The 14,413-nt window shown below is 42.8% G+C and overlaps 1 protein-coding gene across 2 annotated transcripts in view; it reads right to left on the bottom strand.

The window, feature by feature from the left end:
- The window catches only part of LOC100559502 (multidrug resistance-associated protein 1), a 75,700-nt gene that overhangs the window by 12,573 nt on the left and 48,714 nt on the right, over positions 1 to 14,413 (bottom strand). For both annotated transcript variants that reach the window (XM_062964594.1, XM_062964595.1), the window contains 8 exons: positions 11,490 to 11,616; positions 11,155 to 11,331; positions 9,657 to 9,824; positions 8,100 to 8,277; positions 7,416 to 7,500; positions 4,652 to 4,802; positions 2,458 to 2,665; positions 761 to 1,071 (listed from right to left, as the gene is read on the bottom strand). In XM_062964594.1, the coding sequence (XP_062820664.1) occupies positions 761 to 1,071; positions 2,458 to 2,665; positions 4,652 to 4,802; positions 7,416 to 7,500; positions 8,100 to 8,277; positions 9,657 to 9,824; positions 11,155 to 11,331; positions 11,490 to 11,616 (1,405 nt within the window). The remainder of the gene's footprint in view (positions 1 to 760; positions 1,072 to 2,457; positions 2,666 to 4,651; positions 4,803 to 7,415; positions 7,501 to 8,099; positions 8,278 to 9,656; positions 9,825 to 11,154; positions 11,332 to 11,489; positions 11,617 to 14,413) is intronic.

Below are 14,413 nucleotides of genomic sequence, written 5' to 3'. Positions count from 1 at the left end.
GCTCCCCCCTGTGGCCAGAATCGAACATCCCCTAAGGAGAAGGTTAAATTGTCTCTGTGTCTGTCTCTGTCTGGGTTCTATGTGTGTATGGGCATTGAATGTTTGCCCTATATATATATATATACATACTAGCTGTGCCCGGCCACACGTTGCTGTAGCGAAGTATGGTGGTATGGGAAATAAAGTATTGAGGAATTGGTGGTAGTTAAGGTAAAGAGTAAAGGTTTTCCCCTGACATTAAGTCCATTATAAATGGGTTATATAGCTGTGTGGAAGGGCCTTGAGTCTACACTGCCATATAATCCAGTTAAAATAAGATAATCTGTGGAAGAGGCCTAAGTGAGGCCTAACTGTGCCTGTCCCCTGGGCTGAGTGGGTTGCTAGGAGACCATGTGGGCAGAACTTAGCCTTCTAACTGGCAGCAATTGGATAAAAACCATTATTCCTCTCCCTCTAATTAGGACTTTATTTTTCTTTTCTTTTTGTTGTATGAACGTAGAGGCATGGATGAGGGGTTATGCTGCCAAGTTTAGTGTTTCTGGGATGTGTAGTTTTGTTGTTTTGTTCTACGCCGAAATTTCATTACCCTTATATATATATAGATATAACGTGATCCCCCCTGAGTCCCCTTCGGGGTGAGAAGGGCGGAATATAAATACTGCAAATAAATAAATAAATAAATAATTACTGGGTTGTATGGCCATGTTCCAGAAGCATTCTCTCCTGACGTTATCAATACTGGCGGGGCCCTCCTTCCTACCTGGACGAAGAAGTAGACCAGGGCCAAGGGGGGGATGGCGACGGCAGCCAGCGGGGTGGCCAGGAGGATGACCACGCAGGCGCCCACCACGTTGAAGAGGGAGCCCATGAACATCTTGATGATCTGCGGGATCATGGAGTCGATGGTGTCGATCTCCTTGGAGAAGCGGTTGACCAGGTTCCCGCTGGGCGTGCGCTCGAAGAAGCCCATGGGGCAGCGCAGAACGCTGTGCAAGAGGCCCAGGTGCAGGCGCCGCGAGGCCAGCAGGCCTCCCACCGAGACCGCCATCGAGTAGCCAAACACCGCCACCCCTGACACCCAAAAGAAAGAGAGAAAGAGAGCCCTTTGTAAGTCGGGGGCAGCCTGTGTCTAAAGTTGCATCTACACCAGTGGTTCCCAAACGTATTTGGCCTACCGCCCCCTTTCCAGAAAAAATATTACTCAGCACCCCCTGGAAAGGGGGGCGTGGCTTAGAGGGGTGGGCGTGGCTCCTGCTCAAGAGGGCGGGGCTGAGCCTCTCCTCTAGTCCAAGATCAGGGCTGTGAGGGGAGGTGGGCAGGGCCATAAATGGGCGGCCAGGACTGGGATGGGCAGAGTTACGAGCACTGAGACAGGGCTGAGCTTCTATCCTTGTCCTGTGGTGCCAGCCAGGACACAAGGGGTTGGGCTAGAGGAGGGGGCGGGGCCTCTTCCCAAGTGCCTGATGGGGCTGAACCTCTATACCCCGCCCCCGTGTTCTAACAAGCGCCTCAGGGGAGGTATACAGAGGCTCTTGGGAAGAGGCCCCGCCCCCACCCCTAGCCCCGCCCTTTAGTCCTAAAAGGCTTCTCAGGAGAGGTATAGAGGCTCAGCCCTGTCTCACGCTCTTGGGAAGAGGCCCCACCCCTGCCCCTAGCCCCGCCCTTTAGGCCCAAAAGGCCTCTTAGGAGATGTATAGAGGCTCAGCCCTGTCTCGGGCTCTAGCTCCACTCTCTGTGTCCCAACAAGCGCCTCAGGAGAGGTATAGATTCTCAGTCCTATCTCAGTCTCTTGGGAAGAAGCCACACCCACTCCTCTAGCTCCGCCTCCTGTATCCTAACAGGCGCCTCAGGTGCTCAGCCCTGTCTCCAGCACTTGGGAAGAGGCCCCGCCCCTCCTCTGGCCCCGCCCCCATGTCCTAATAGGTGCCATCACCGCCCCCCTAGATCGCTCCAGTGCCCACCAGGGGGCAGTAGTGCCCATTTTGGGAATCACTGGTATAGAGGTTCAGCCCCATCAGGCACTTGGGAAGAGGCCCCGCCCCCTCCTCTAGCCCCGCCCTCTGTGTCCTGGCAGGCACTGCAGGACAGGGATAGAAGCTCAGCCCTGCCTCAGAGCTCGTAACTCCGCCCATCCCAGTCCTGGCCGCCCTTTTGTGGCCCCGCCCACCTCCCCTCGCAGCCCTGCATCTTGGACTAGGGGAGAGGCTCAGCCCTGCCCTCTTGAGGAGCCACGCCCATCCCTCTAAGCTTTCCAGGGGGCGCTGGGTAGTATTTTTTCTGGAAAAGGGGCAGCAGGCCAAATAAGTTTGGGAACCACTCCTTTGGACTCTTCTATGATTCCCTGTAACCCCCAGGATCCCACCACACTGAGCCACACAGCGGTTCAAACTGCATCCATTGTGCAGTGCGGACGCCAAGCAGAGGAGGCAACAAAGGGGGACACCGAGACCAACCAACCTTGGGAGAATCCCAGGGCCCCATAGACGGCCAGGCGGAGGTCGGTGTTCTGCTGGGTCCCGTTGATAACGGGGTCGTCGGTCCACAGACTGAGCCAGTAGTTGGAGGCCAGGGAGGCCACGTGGTTGCAGAGGAAGAGCAGGAGGCTCAGGAGGGCCAGCCAGAGGCCAGTGGCCTTCATGTACTCCCAGTAGACCCTCGGCTTCACCTGTGGGAGGGAGGAAGGAGAGGAGTCAGCCCAACCTCATTGTGTCATAGAGCAAGAACAATTCGATCCCTCCCAACAGATTACTATCCAGCCCCTGATTGATAATAATACTGTCATCATCATCATCATCATCATCATCATCATCATCATCATCATCATCATCATCGTTTTAGTGCCATTCGGGACATAAATACTGCAGAGTAAAAGTGTTTTATTATTAATTTTTATTTTGACCCCAATCATCCTTCCGTCATCGTCTTTGAAGGCCTAAATTTAATTTAGTATTTAGTAATTTAGTAAATATTAATATAGTATTTAAAGTTGCTACACTTTTTTTTGTCCATTGAAGATGAAATAAATTCATCTCCAATGTGTTTGTTAATCAAGTAGGAGTGTCTTTGCCAGATATGTGATTCTTGAAGGGCGATTACATCAAATGTGCGCTTTTTAAGGTAATCAGATACTTTTTTCTTTTATTGGGTACATTTAAACCATTATTGTTTTCTATTTTTGCTTTTTGCTCTAGCATTCTTGTTCTTAATTCTTGTCGCTTATTTCTTGCTTTCAAGACCCTATCCAATCCCTTCTGACAAATGGACATCTAGTTTCTGCTTATTAATAATAATAATAGTCATAATAATAATAGGGGCTAAGGGTCATCCAATGCAACCTCAATGTGTCATAAAGGAGGACACAATCAGATCTCTCTCAACAGATGGCCACCCAACCCCTGCTTAATAATAATAATAATAATAATAATAATAATAGAGAACCACCGAATCCTAGGGTTGGAAGAGATATCAAGGGCTATCCAGTCCCAACTGCCTTCTGCCATAAAGGAAGACACAATCTGATCCCTCCTGACAGATGGCCACCCAACCCTTGCTTAATAATAATAATAATAATAATAATAATAATAATAATATAGAACCACTGAATCCTAGAGTTGGAAGGGCCATCCAGTCCCAACTATCTTCTGCCATAAAGGAAGACACAATCTGATCCCTCCTGACAGATGGCCACCCAAACCCTGCTTAATAATAATAATAATAATAATAATAATAATAATAATAATAATAATAATATAGAACCATCAAATCCTGGAGTTGGAAGAGATCTCAAGGGCAATCCAGTCCCAACTGCCTTCTGCCTCCTGACAGATGGCCACCCAACCCCTGCTTAATAATAATAATATAGAACCATCAAATCCTAGAGTTGGAAGAGATCTCAAGGGCCATCCAGTCCCAACCTCATTGTGCCATAAAGACACAATCCGATCCCTCCCAACAGATGGCCACCCAGTCTCTGTTTAACGCAATAATAATAATAACTGAGAAAGAGAACGATGTTTTGGGAGCGAAAGCAAGGCCTGCCGGATTCCGCTGCTGTGTCTCTGCAGGGAAAGGCAAACACATGCTGCTGCCCTTTTAAACTAAAAAGGGGATTAACACAGCCTTGCGTTTTGGAGTGGAAACTTGGTCCAGGGCCAGAAGCCTCTGCTCCAGACTTTCCAGGAGTCGCCAAGGAAGGCAAGCTGCTCGCTGTTGACACAAACACAGCGGGGAGTGGAGACCGTTCTCTTTAATGTTTTCTCAGCATGGCTCTTGGGTTGGATTACACGATGCAACAAAACGTGAAAATGTTTCTGTTCCTGGTTGGAAAGTGTTATTTCCTGTTTCACTGTGCGGTCCTTACTTTGAAAGAACTTACTCCAGAGACTTCATTGTTTTTTTTAAATTGGTAGAGACTCTACGAGATATTCACTGAAAAACTACTGCAAAAGTTTTTGCAGTTTAATAAACGTTTTCTATGTTTTAAGGAGAGAACCAATGAGGAAATTATATTTAAAACCCAGGAACAAAAATGGTCTTACATAATGTTATGGCATCTTTTTTATTGCACATATTTCTTAATTATTCTTTGTACTGCATTATTGGCAACTTTTTCAGAAACTACACAATTCCCTTTGTCTAGGAGAGGCCTCACCTTCCCGGTTTTGGCCGTATCGGCCTCCGTGAGCTTCCAGGCGCTCTTCTCCGTTGCTGCCGCCGCCGGGGCTTTCTGCAGTTCGGTCGTGCTGTTTTGCGAAAGGGTCTTCCCCGCTTCACCGCTGAACGTGGAGGAGTTGCTGAGCTGCCTTTGGTTTTTTAAACGAGGAATAAAATAAAAACACACACAAGGGCTTCTCTTTTTGAACCTTAGGGAAGCTCTATGTAATGAAGTGTAATTTTTTTCAGTTTACAGATGCCATGTTTAGTTGTGTTTTAAAAGGGTCAATATTTCAGTTACTCTGCACCCATGAGTTGGTTGCCATGGAGAAGTGGGGGGGAGCCAACTGTCGTTTCAGTGGAAAAGTGCAGGTTTGAAAAAGAGCCCTGAGGAGGTGCAGTTAAGACTGATCCTCAGTGAAGGGATCAGGGTGGCTCAAATGTTTGATTTTGAGTCAGTTTAAAATAAGTTTGATGGCTTATTTTAAGGTAGTCTGTTCCCAGATAAGGAACAGATAGTCTGTGATTGAAATTCACAGGGTGACTGCAGGTTAAAGCAGTAGAGGAAGAAGTGGTATTTTAAAGTTTGAAACATCTCAATATAGCTTTGCAACTGTTAATCTAAGTGCCTCTAAAGAAGTTACTGTAACCATTAAGCTTATGCCTGAATAAACGTATTACTGTTCTTTCTTTTGTCATCTATATTACCAGGAAGAAAAACTAAATTTAAAAAGCCTCGTCTCTAAGTAGCCAGTGGCTACATCTTCCAATAGTGGTGGCAAGAGTTGATAATCCCCTTAACATCTGGTGGCCGCATTATAAACATCTTTACATCTGGTGGCAGCTTTTAAATAAAACATCTTTAATAACTGGTGGCAGCAGATATAAAATATATAACAATAATATAAATATAATTAATTAATAGAAACTCCTCCACATCTCCGCAATTGGTGTCAGAGGTGGGATTTTAAAAAGATTTCTCCCCCTTCCTGACATCTTTGCAAATTTGGTGGCAGTGGTGACATCTTTGCACTCTACTTGAACCTCCCTTGTTATAGATAACTGAGAAACCAATAGATTTGAATCTAACGCTCACGTTTTTGGACTACATTACCTTCCCAAAATGAAGGTGTGTATTAGATTCCCGTCATACGGTCATCTTAGTGCTCAGCAAAAAGCCAAAGGAGAAGCTGCTTCAGGAGCTCTTTGAGGGAAGCCATCTTTCATTTAATTGCATTGATTTGTAGATTGGAGAGGCATCACCCTCCTTTATTATTTATTTATTTACTAATAAATAATGTGAATGCATTGAATTTTTGCCTTGTATGTATTCTGTAATCCACTCTGAGTTCCCTTGGGGAGATAAAATGGATAATAATAATAATAATAATAATAATAATAATAAGAAGAAGAAGAAGAAGAAGAAGTTTATTTATATCCCGCCTCCATCTCCTCCTAAGGGGACTCGGGGCAGCTCACAGAAATATCAAATAAAAACAATAACAGTATACAATATATCAATAGACAAAACATGTACCAATTATAAAATCTAAACATTAACCTATGAAATAAAAACATGCTTAATAAAACATAGAATTAAAACCAGTGAGGTTACAGTAATAGATAAGCTAAAGTGAGCATTATAAGTTGTAAACTCAAGATAACAAATAAAATGTAGCAGTAATAAAGTATATTACTACTACTACTACTACTACTACTACTACAGTAGAGTCTCACTTATCCAAGCTAAATGGGCCGGCAGAACGTTGGATAAGCGAATATCTTGGATAATAAGGAGGGATTAAGGAAAAGCCTATTAAACATCAAATTAGGTTATGATTTTACAAATTAAGCACCAAAACATCATGTTATACAACAAATTTGACAGAAAAAGTACTTCAAAACGTAGTAATGTTATGTTGTAATTACTGTATTTATGAATTTAGCACCAAAATATCATGATACTGTATATTGAAAACATTGACTACAAAAATGCCTTGGATAATCCAGAACCTTGGATAGGCTAGTCTTGGATAAGTGAGACTCTACTGTACTACTACTACTAGATTTATATTTATATCCCGTTCTCTCTCATCTCAAGGGGGACTCAGAGCTGCTTACAACATGGTAGTATTCAATGCCGCATATACAATCAAAATCTGATACATAATAATAATAATAATAATAATAATAATAATAATAATAATAATAATTTTATTCTTATACCCCGCCCCATCTCCCTGAAGGGACTTGGGGCGGCTTACATGGGGCCAAGTCCAATCAACAACAATAAAATAACAGGATAAAACAGATTAAAAACAATGAAAACCAGTCATAAAAATTCACATATAAGGACAAAAGGTAAAATCTAGATAAAATCAGGAGAAACCTGGGCCAAAGTGCTAATTATGTCGAAATCATCAGGAGGGGGTGGACTGTCTAAATTATGCTGGAAGAAGCGTATACATAAATACAGGTAAAAATACAGTATAAATACAGTAAATAGTTAAGTGCATTCATTCTGCAGCATAGATGCACCCCAAGGTTTTCTTTGGAAGCTTCAGTGCTCTCACATTTTTGTTTTTAAAGAATGAATCCTAAACAGGCAGCAATCACAAAGGCCAAATGGCAAAGAGGGCACTTTTGGATCATATTCGTCAATAAATACATTTTTTTTTTTAGTTTCAGGGTTTTAAATATTGAAATGAGCCTTAGACTGGAGTCCATATGGGCAAATGCTGGGAGAGCAAGGAAAGGCCTACCTGTGCAGGGGATTCCCGGGTCCGTCGTTGGCAAGGATTCCGTTTTCGAGGTGTTTTTCCTCCTTGGCGGCCGGACTGTTTGCGCCTGCATCAAAAAGGCAAACACATCCTTTATATTTTAAAAATATTAAATATTAAATTAAATATTTAATATTAAATATTAAATTAAATATTTAATATTAAATATTAAATTAAATATTTAATATTAAACTTTATTGTACAAATAAATAAATAAATAAACTTTATTGTATAAGTTTCATTCACTTAGTAAGAACTTGCCCAAAACTGAATGAAGATTCCACTTTGACAGTTGGCTGGACCATGCTCCCTTTATCCACAAAGAAATCCCCACTCATTTTAATGGCTATCTTATGCTTGATTTTCCTCACTCAAATGCCTTGTTTCTTAAATTTGGTTTTGCCCGGGTTGTGCCGGAAGTCTTTGAAATTCAAAATGCCTTACTCTTGAATGCATGCCAAAGCTTTTCTTTTCAATGGTTTTTGAACTGTACCTTTATAAATCAAATACATGTAACTTTTTAAAGAGCAGATTTATATGAATAAAGACACCTATCTTCTAAAAAAAAAAAAAAAAAAGGCAAACACATCCAATGCGCATCAGATTGGGGAAAGGGAGGGAAAGGCAGGCCTGGCACTGTCTTTCTCGAGCATCAGAGAAACTCACCATCGCTCTCCCGGGTCTGCTCTGCACTTGCGAAGGTCCGCAGGAACTCCGCGAAGGCCCCGTCCCGCTGGAGCAGCTCCTGGTAGGAGCCCATCTCCGAGACCTTGCCCTCCGACAGCACGATAATGGTGTCCACCACCGGCAGGTAACTGACCCCGTGCGTCACCAGGATCCGGGTCTGGAAGGAGAAGGTCGGGAAACCCATGAGGCTGAGAGAGACAGTGCGCTTTAGAGGACACAGCAGGAGGACACTTGGTGGGTTTGGTTGAGTGGCTGTGGAGGGCTTGGGAGGGCTTTGCCTGCCTCCTACTTGGAAGAGGTCAAGCTGACCTTCTTTTCCAAGTCCTGTTAATAATAATAATAATAATAATGATAAGTAAAGAATATGTAAAGCAAAGTGAAGAACCTGCTTTGATTGAAGTCAAAAATCAGAAACTTCTCAAAGCACAGCAGACAAAAAAATCAGTACAAGAAAACCGCACTACAAACTAGAGCTGACAGCTGGCAGAACAAAACATTGCATGGAAAGTTCCTTGACAAAATTGAAGGAAATGCTGATAAGGAGAAGACCTGGCTCTGGCTCACGAATGGGACCCTGAAGAAGGAGACAGAAGGCCTGATCCTTGCAGCCCAGGAGCAAGCCATCAGGACAAATGCAGTTAAGGCTAAGATCGAAAAATCAGCTGATGACCCAAAATGCAGACTGTGCAAGAAAGCTGACGAAACCATGGATCATATCCTCAGCTGCTGTAAGAAAATTGCACAGACAGAGGAACAACTATGTGGCCCAAATGATCCATTGGAACTTATGCCTCAAGTACCACCTCCCAGCAGCAAAGACCTGGTGGGACCACAAACCTGCAAACGTATTGGAAAATGAGCACGCAAAGATACTGTGGAACTTCCGAATCCAGACTGACAAAGTTCTGGAACACAACACACCAGACATCACAGTTGTGGAAAAGAAAAAGGTTTGGATCATTGATGTCGCCATCCCAGGTGACAGTCGCATTGACGAAAAACAACAGGAAAAACTCAGCCGCTATCAGGACCTCAAGATTGAGCTTCAAAGACTGGCAGAAACCAGTGCAGGTGGTCCCGGTGGTGATCATGGGTGCCATGCCAATAGATCTCAGCCGGCATTTAGAAACAACAGTCATTGACAAAATTATGATCTGCCAACTGCAAAAGGCCACCCGACTGGGATCTGTGCGCATCATCTGAAAATACATCACACAGTCCTAGACACTTGGGAAGTGTTCGACTTGTGATTTTGTGATACGAAATCCAGCATATCTATCTTGTTTGCTGTGTCATAAAATAAAATAATAATAATAATAGTAACAGCAATATAGAACCACAGAATCCTACAGTTGGAAGAGACTCAAAGGGCCATCCAGTCCAATAGTACAGGAAAGAGTTAATACCCTTGTAATGTTTGTTTTGCTGTCTGTGCCTTTGTTCAGAAGATGCCACCTCACTTTCAGTCCCCGTGAGAATTGGATTTTGCCATTCCCGCATTATGGGAGCTAGCAGAAACAAGCTGGCCCCCCTCACCTTCTTCTTCAGGATCCCCTTCGGTCCAATGACCTTCTCGAAAATGTGCCTCCCGACATGAGCGTCTACGGCCGACAAAGGATCGTCCATCAGGTAGATATCGGCATCTGAATAGACGGCCCGAGCGAGGCTGACCCTCTGCTTCTGGCCTCCGGAGAGGTTCACACCCTGCAAGGAAAGGGGAGAAAGGGGGTTATTGGAGAAAATGGGAGAGTATAAACTGTATATTACCTCATGTTCTGTCTTGAACAATATGGTAGCAACTGTTTTGTACCATTTTTAAAAAAATTAAGTAACATAAATAATTCAGAAAGGAGTAGAAATCAGAGGCCATCTAGTGTAATGAATAACCTTAATTATATTTTGATTCGGTAGCATTGTGTATTTAAATATACTTGAATTTTTATAGAAATCAAGGTTAGAATGTGGCTTCAATTTATTGTGGCATTACCATATCATAAATCTTTCACCTTTAAAATGCAATGATTATGCATACCGTTGTAGTCCAGTGCTTTACGGGCTTCCTCTGAGTCAGTAATTACTTCAGCGGCTTTATGTTCACTGACTTTACATTTTCACCCATTCTATTAAGTTGCAAGGTTTCAAACAAATAGGCAACAAAATAGTACAAAAGGCTTTATGGGGTTATTTTGAAGTGGGGGTTAACATTATAATATTTGACCAATGAGCTATTTTCAGCAGCAAATAAATGCATAGCTTCTGAAAACTTGTTTCTTATTGTTAATGTATTTTGGAAGCAGGTACTTATAAGAAAACCACTATGTATAAGATGGTGCTGCAAGCTATATTGGAAGGTATACAAAGAAATAAAATAATCTTACTAAACTATACACCAGTAATTTGACATAAGAAATGCATAGGTTATGTCAAGATAGCACATGCCTTAGGTACATATATTGGTACACATGTAGTATTTTATTTATTTATTTATTTATTTTTCAAATTTATATGCCGCCACTCCCCTAGGGCTCGGAGCGGCTTACAAGAACCGGCTAAAATCAACAATTTAAAGAACATCTTAAAAACATCTTTAAAAACATCTTTAAAACATCCTAAAGCATCTTTTAAAACATCATCTTTGATCTGAAAAACAAAGAATCTCATTTTGAATCTGAAGCTGATCAGAGCATATCATATAGAATATGTATGATGGACTTCTGTATGGGCCGGGCTGTGGTGCAGGCTGGAAAGCAAGCTAGCTGCAACAAATCACTCTGAGCAAGAGGTCATGAGTTCGAGGCCAGCCCATGCCTGCGTCTTGTCTCTGTTCTATGTTATGGCATTGAATGTTTACCTTTATGTGTGCAATGTGATCCGCCCTGAGTCCCCTTCGGGGTGAGAAGGGCGGAATATAAATACTGTAAACAAACAAACAAACAAATAAATAAATAAAATGTTTGTGTTCCTGTCTCTAATGTTCTAATATTACAGAGAAAGGCAAAGGTGTCAGCTCCAAAGAGGAGGAATCCTCCCTCACCTTCTCCCCGATCTCAGTCTGGTCGCCCGAAGGAAGGACCTCCAGGTCTGGCAGAAGAGCGCAGGCCTCGACCACGCAGTTGTATTGCCGCTCCCGGGCTTCTCTCCCAAACAGAATGTTCTCCTTCAGAGTGGCATTCTGGATCCAGGCCTGCTGCGGGACGTAAGCAACGGATCCCTGCCGAGACACAAAGGACAGACACCAGCCCTGAAGGAAGAGTCTCTGTCGGCATCTCTGCAAGCGGAGACTCTCTGGCCACAACCCGTTCTGCCTGCCCCGGAGTCGGCCAGTTTCCCAACTTCGTTCTCCCCATCTGTCCTGCTCTAGGACCTTACCTTGAGGGAGACGAGTCCCTCTCGCTTCTCCATCTCCCCCAGAAGCGCCGACAGCAAGGAGGATTTCCCGCAACCGACCTGCCCCACCACGGCCACCAAGCGGTGCTCCGGGACCGCAAAGTTGATGCTGGAACGAGAGCAATATAAAGCGGGAGGCAGGAATTGGCAATTCTATGGGATATATACGGGAAGTCCCAGAGTTACAAAAATCTGACTTGCAAACTACTCAGTTAAGAAGGGAGCTGAAATCTTCCAGGAAACCAGTTTAGCAGCAGCACTCACAGCCAGAGGGTCACGTTTTAACCAAGGCCTTGGAACTAATTGCCTTTCCTTTCCTGCCAATAACTGTTGCAAAGGAGCTACTGGCTTTTGCTTTTGGATTAATCATTTCCCTGAATCCTCTGGATCAGGGGTCCCCAAACTAAGGCCCGGGGGCCGGATGCGGCCCTCCAAGGTCATTTACCTGGCCCCCACCCTCAGTTTTATAATATAATATTTTTATATCAGTTTTAATAATATAATATATTGTATATACATATAATATTGATAATAATATTATGTTATACAATATAATACTAATAGTAATACCATATAATAATATTAATTACATATTATATAATAGTATAGTGGTATAGTTCAATATAGTAATATATAATGCTAATATTGTTATGCTAATAATATAATATATTTATTGTATGTACATACAGCTGCTCTGAGTCCCCTTCGGGATGAGAAGGGTGGGATATAAATGTAGTAAATAAATGCAGTAAATAAATAATTAATTTTAGACTTAGGCTCGGCCAAAGTCTGAAATGACTTGAAGGCACACAACAACAACAATCCTAATTAACTTGACTATCTCACTGGCCAGTAGCAGGCCCACACTTTCCATCGAAATCCTGATAGGTTGATGTTGGTTAAAATTGTTTTCATTTTTAAATATTGTGTTGTTTTTTCGTTGTTGTTGTTGTTGCACTACAAATAAGACATGTGCAGTATGCATAGGAATTTGTTTTGGTTTTTTTCAAATGATAATTCGGCCCCTCAACAGTCTGAAGGATTGTGGACCAGCCCTCTGCTTCAAACGTTTGGGGACCCCTGCTCTGGATAGTCATGCTTCCATATTTCATTCATTCATTCTATCACACACACACAAACACACACACAACATGCTATGCTAGTTATATATGTGTGTGTGCATGTATAATTGGCATAACATGTTACTATGCTAATAAATATATAGTATATAATATACAACTTAATTTATAATAATATATAATCATATAATATATTGTATATACATATCTATATATATAAAAGAGTGATGGCATCAGGGCAGCGGACAAAACAACAAAACTACAGGGGCCCCAACCTCGAAATTTGACAACACAACCCATCATCCACGGCTCTAGGTTGATACAACAACAAAAAAGAAAAGAAAAATAAAGTCCTAATTACAGGGAGAGGAATAATAGTTTTTATCCAATTGCTGCCAGTTTGAAGCTCCACCCACTCGGTCTCCTAGCAACCTACTCAGCCCAGGGGACAGGCACAGTTAGGCCTCACTTAGGCCTCTTCCATAGATTATCAGATTTTAACTGGATTATATGGCAGTGTAGACTCAAGGCCCTTCCAAACAGCTATATAACCCATTTAGAATCTTATATTATCTGCTTTGAACTGGATTATCTTGACTCCACACTGCCATATAATCCACTTCAGTGTGCATACTAAACATAGAGACAGCCATACAACAGACATTCAATACCACCACTACCTCAACAATTTCTCACCAACACCACCAGACAACGCCACAGCAACGCGTGGCCGGGCACAGCTAGTATATATATATATACTAGCTATACCCGGCCACGCGTTGCTGTGGCGAAGTCTGGTGGTATGGGATATAAAGTATTGAGGAATTGGTGGTAGTGAAGGTAAAGGGTAAAGGTTTTCCCCTGTAGAGTAAAATCTCACTTATTCAACATTCACTTATCCAATGTTCTGGATTATCCAGCACAGTCTGCCTTTTAGTAGTCAATGTTTTTGTAGTCAGTGTTTTAAATTCATTGTGATATTTCAAAGCAGATAATATAAGATTATAAATGGGTTATATAGCTGTGTGGAAGGGCCTTGAGTCTACACTGCCATATCATAGAATCATAGAATAGTAGAGTTGGAAGAGACCTCATGGGCCATCCAGTACAACCCCCTGCTAAGAAGCAGGACGCCCGCATTCAAAGCACCCCCGACAGATGGCCATCCAGCCTCTGCTTAAAAGCCTCCAAAGAAGGAGCCTCTACCACGGCCCGGGGGAGAGAGTTCCACTGTCGAACAGCTCTCACTGCTGTAAGAAAATCGCACATAACTTTAATCCAAATCTTCTAATCTGTATTTTATAGGCAGTGTGGAAGAGGCCTAAGTGAGGCCTACCTCTGCCTGTCCCCTGGGCTGAGTGGGTTGCTAGGAGACCAAGTGGGCGGAGCTTAGCCTTCTAACAGGCAGCAATTGGATAAAAACTATTATTCTTATCCCTTTAATTAGGATTTTATTTTTGTTTTCTTTTTGTTGTATGAACGTAGAGGCATGGATGAGGGGTTGTGCTGCCAAGTTTAGTGTTTCTGGGATGTGTAGTTTTGTTGTTTTGTCCTAGGCCGAAATTTCATTACCCTTATATATATGTATATGGTATATAATATACAACTTAATTTATAATAAAATATAATAATATAATATATTGTATAAAAAAGGTAAAGGTTTCCCCTGACGTTAAGTCCAATCATGTCTGACTGGGGGTTGGTGCTCATCTCCATTTCTGAGCCGAAGAGCCGGCGTTGTCCGTAGACACCTCCAAGGTCACGTGGCCGGCATGACTGCATGGGGCGCCGTTACCTTCCCGCTGGAGCGGTATCTATTGATCTACT

This window comes from Anolis carolinensis, unplaced genomic scaffold (genome assembly GCF_035594765.1).
Source record: "Anolis carolinensis isolate JA03-04 unplaced genomic scaffold, rAnoCar3.1.pri scaffold_13, whole genome shotgun sequence".
Classification (NCBI taxonomy): domain Eukaryota; kingdom Metazoa; phylum Chordata; class Lepidosauria; order Squamata; family Dactyloidae; genus Anolis; species Anolis carolinensis.
The sequence above is the reverse complement of the archived record's forward strand: the minus strand, read 5'-3'. Positions and strand labels throughout refer to the sequence as shown.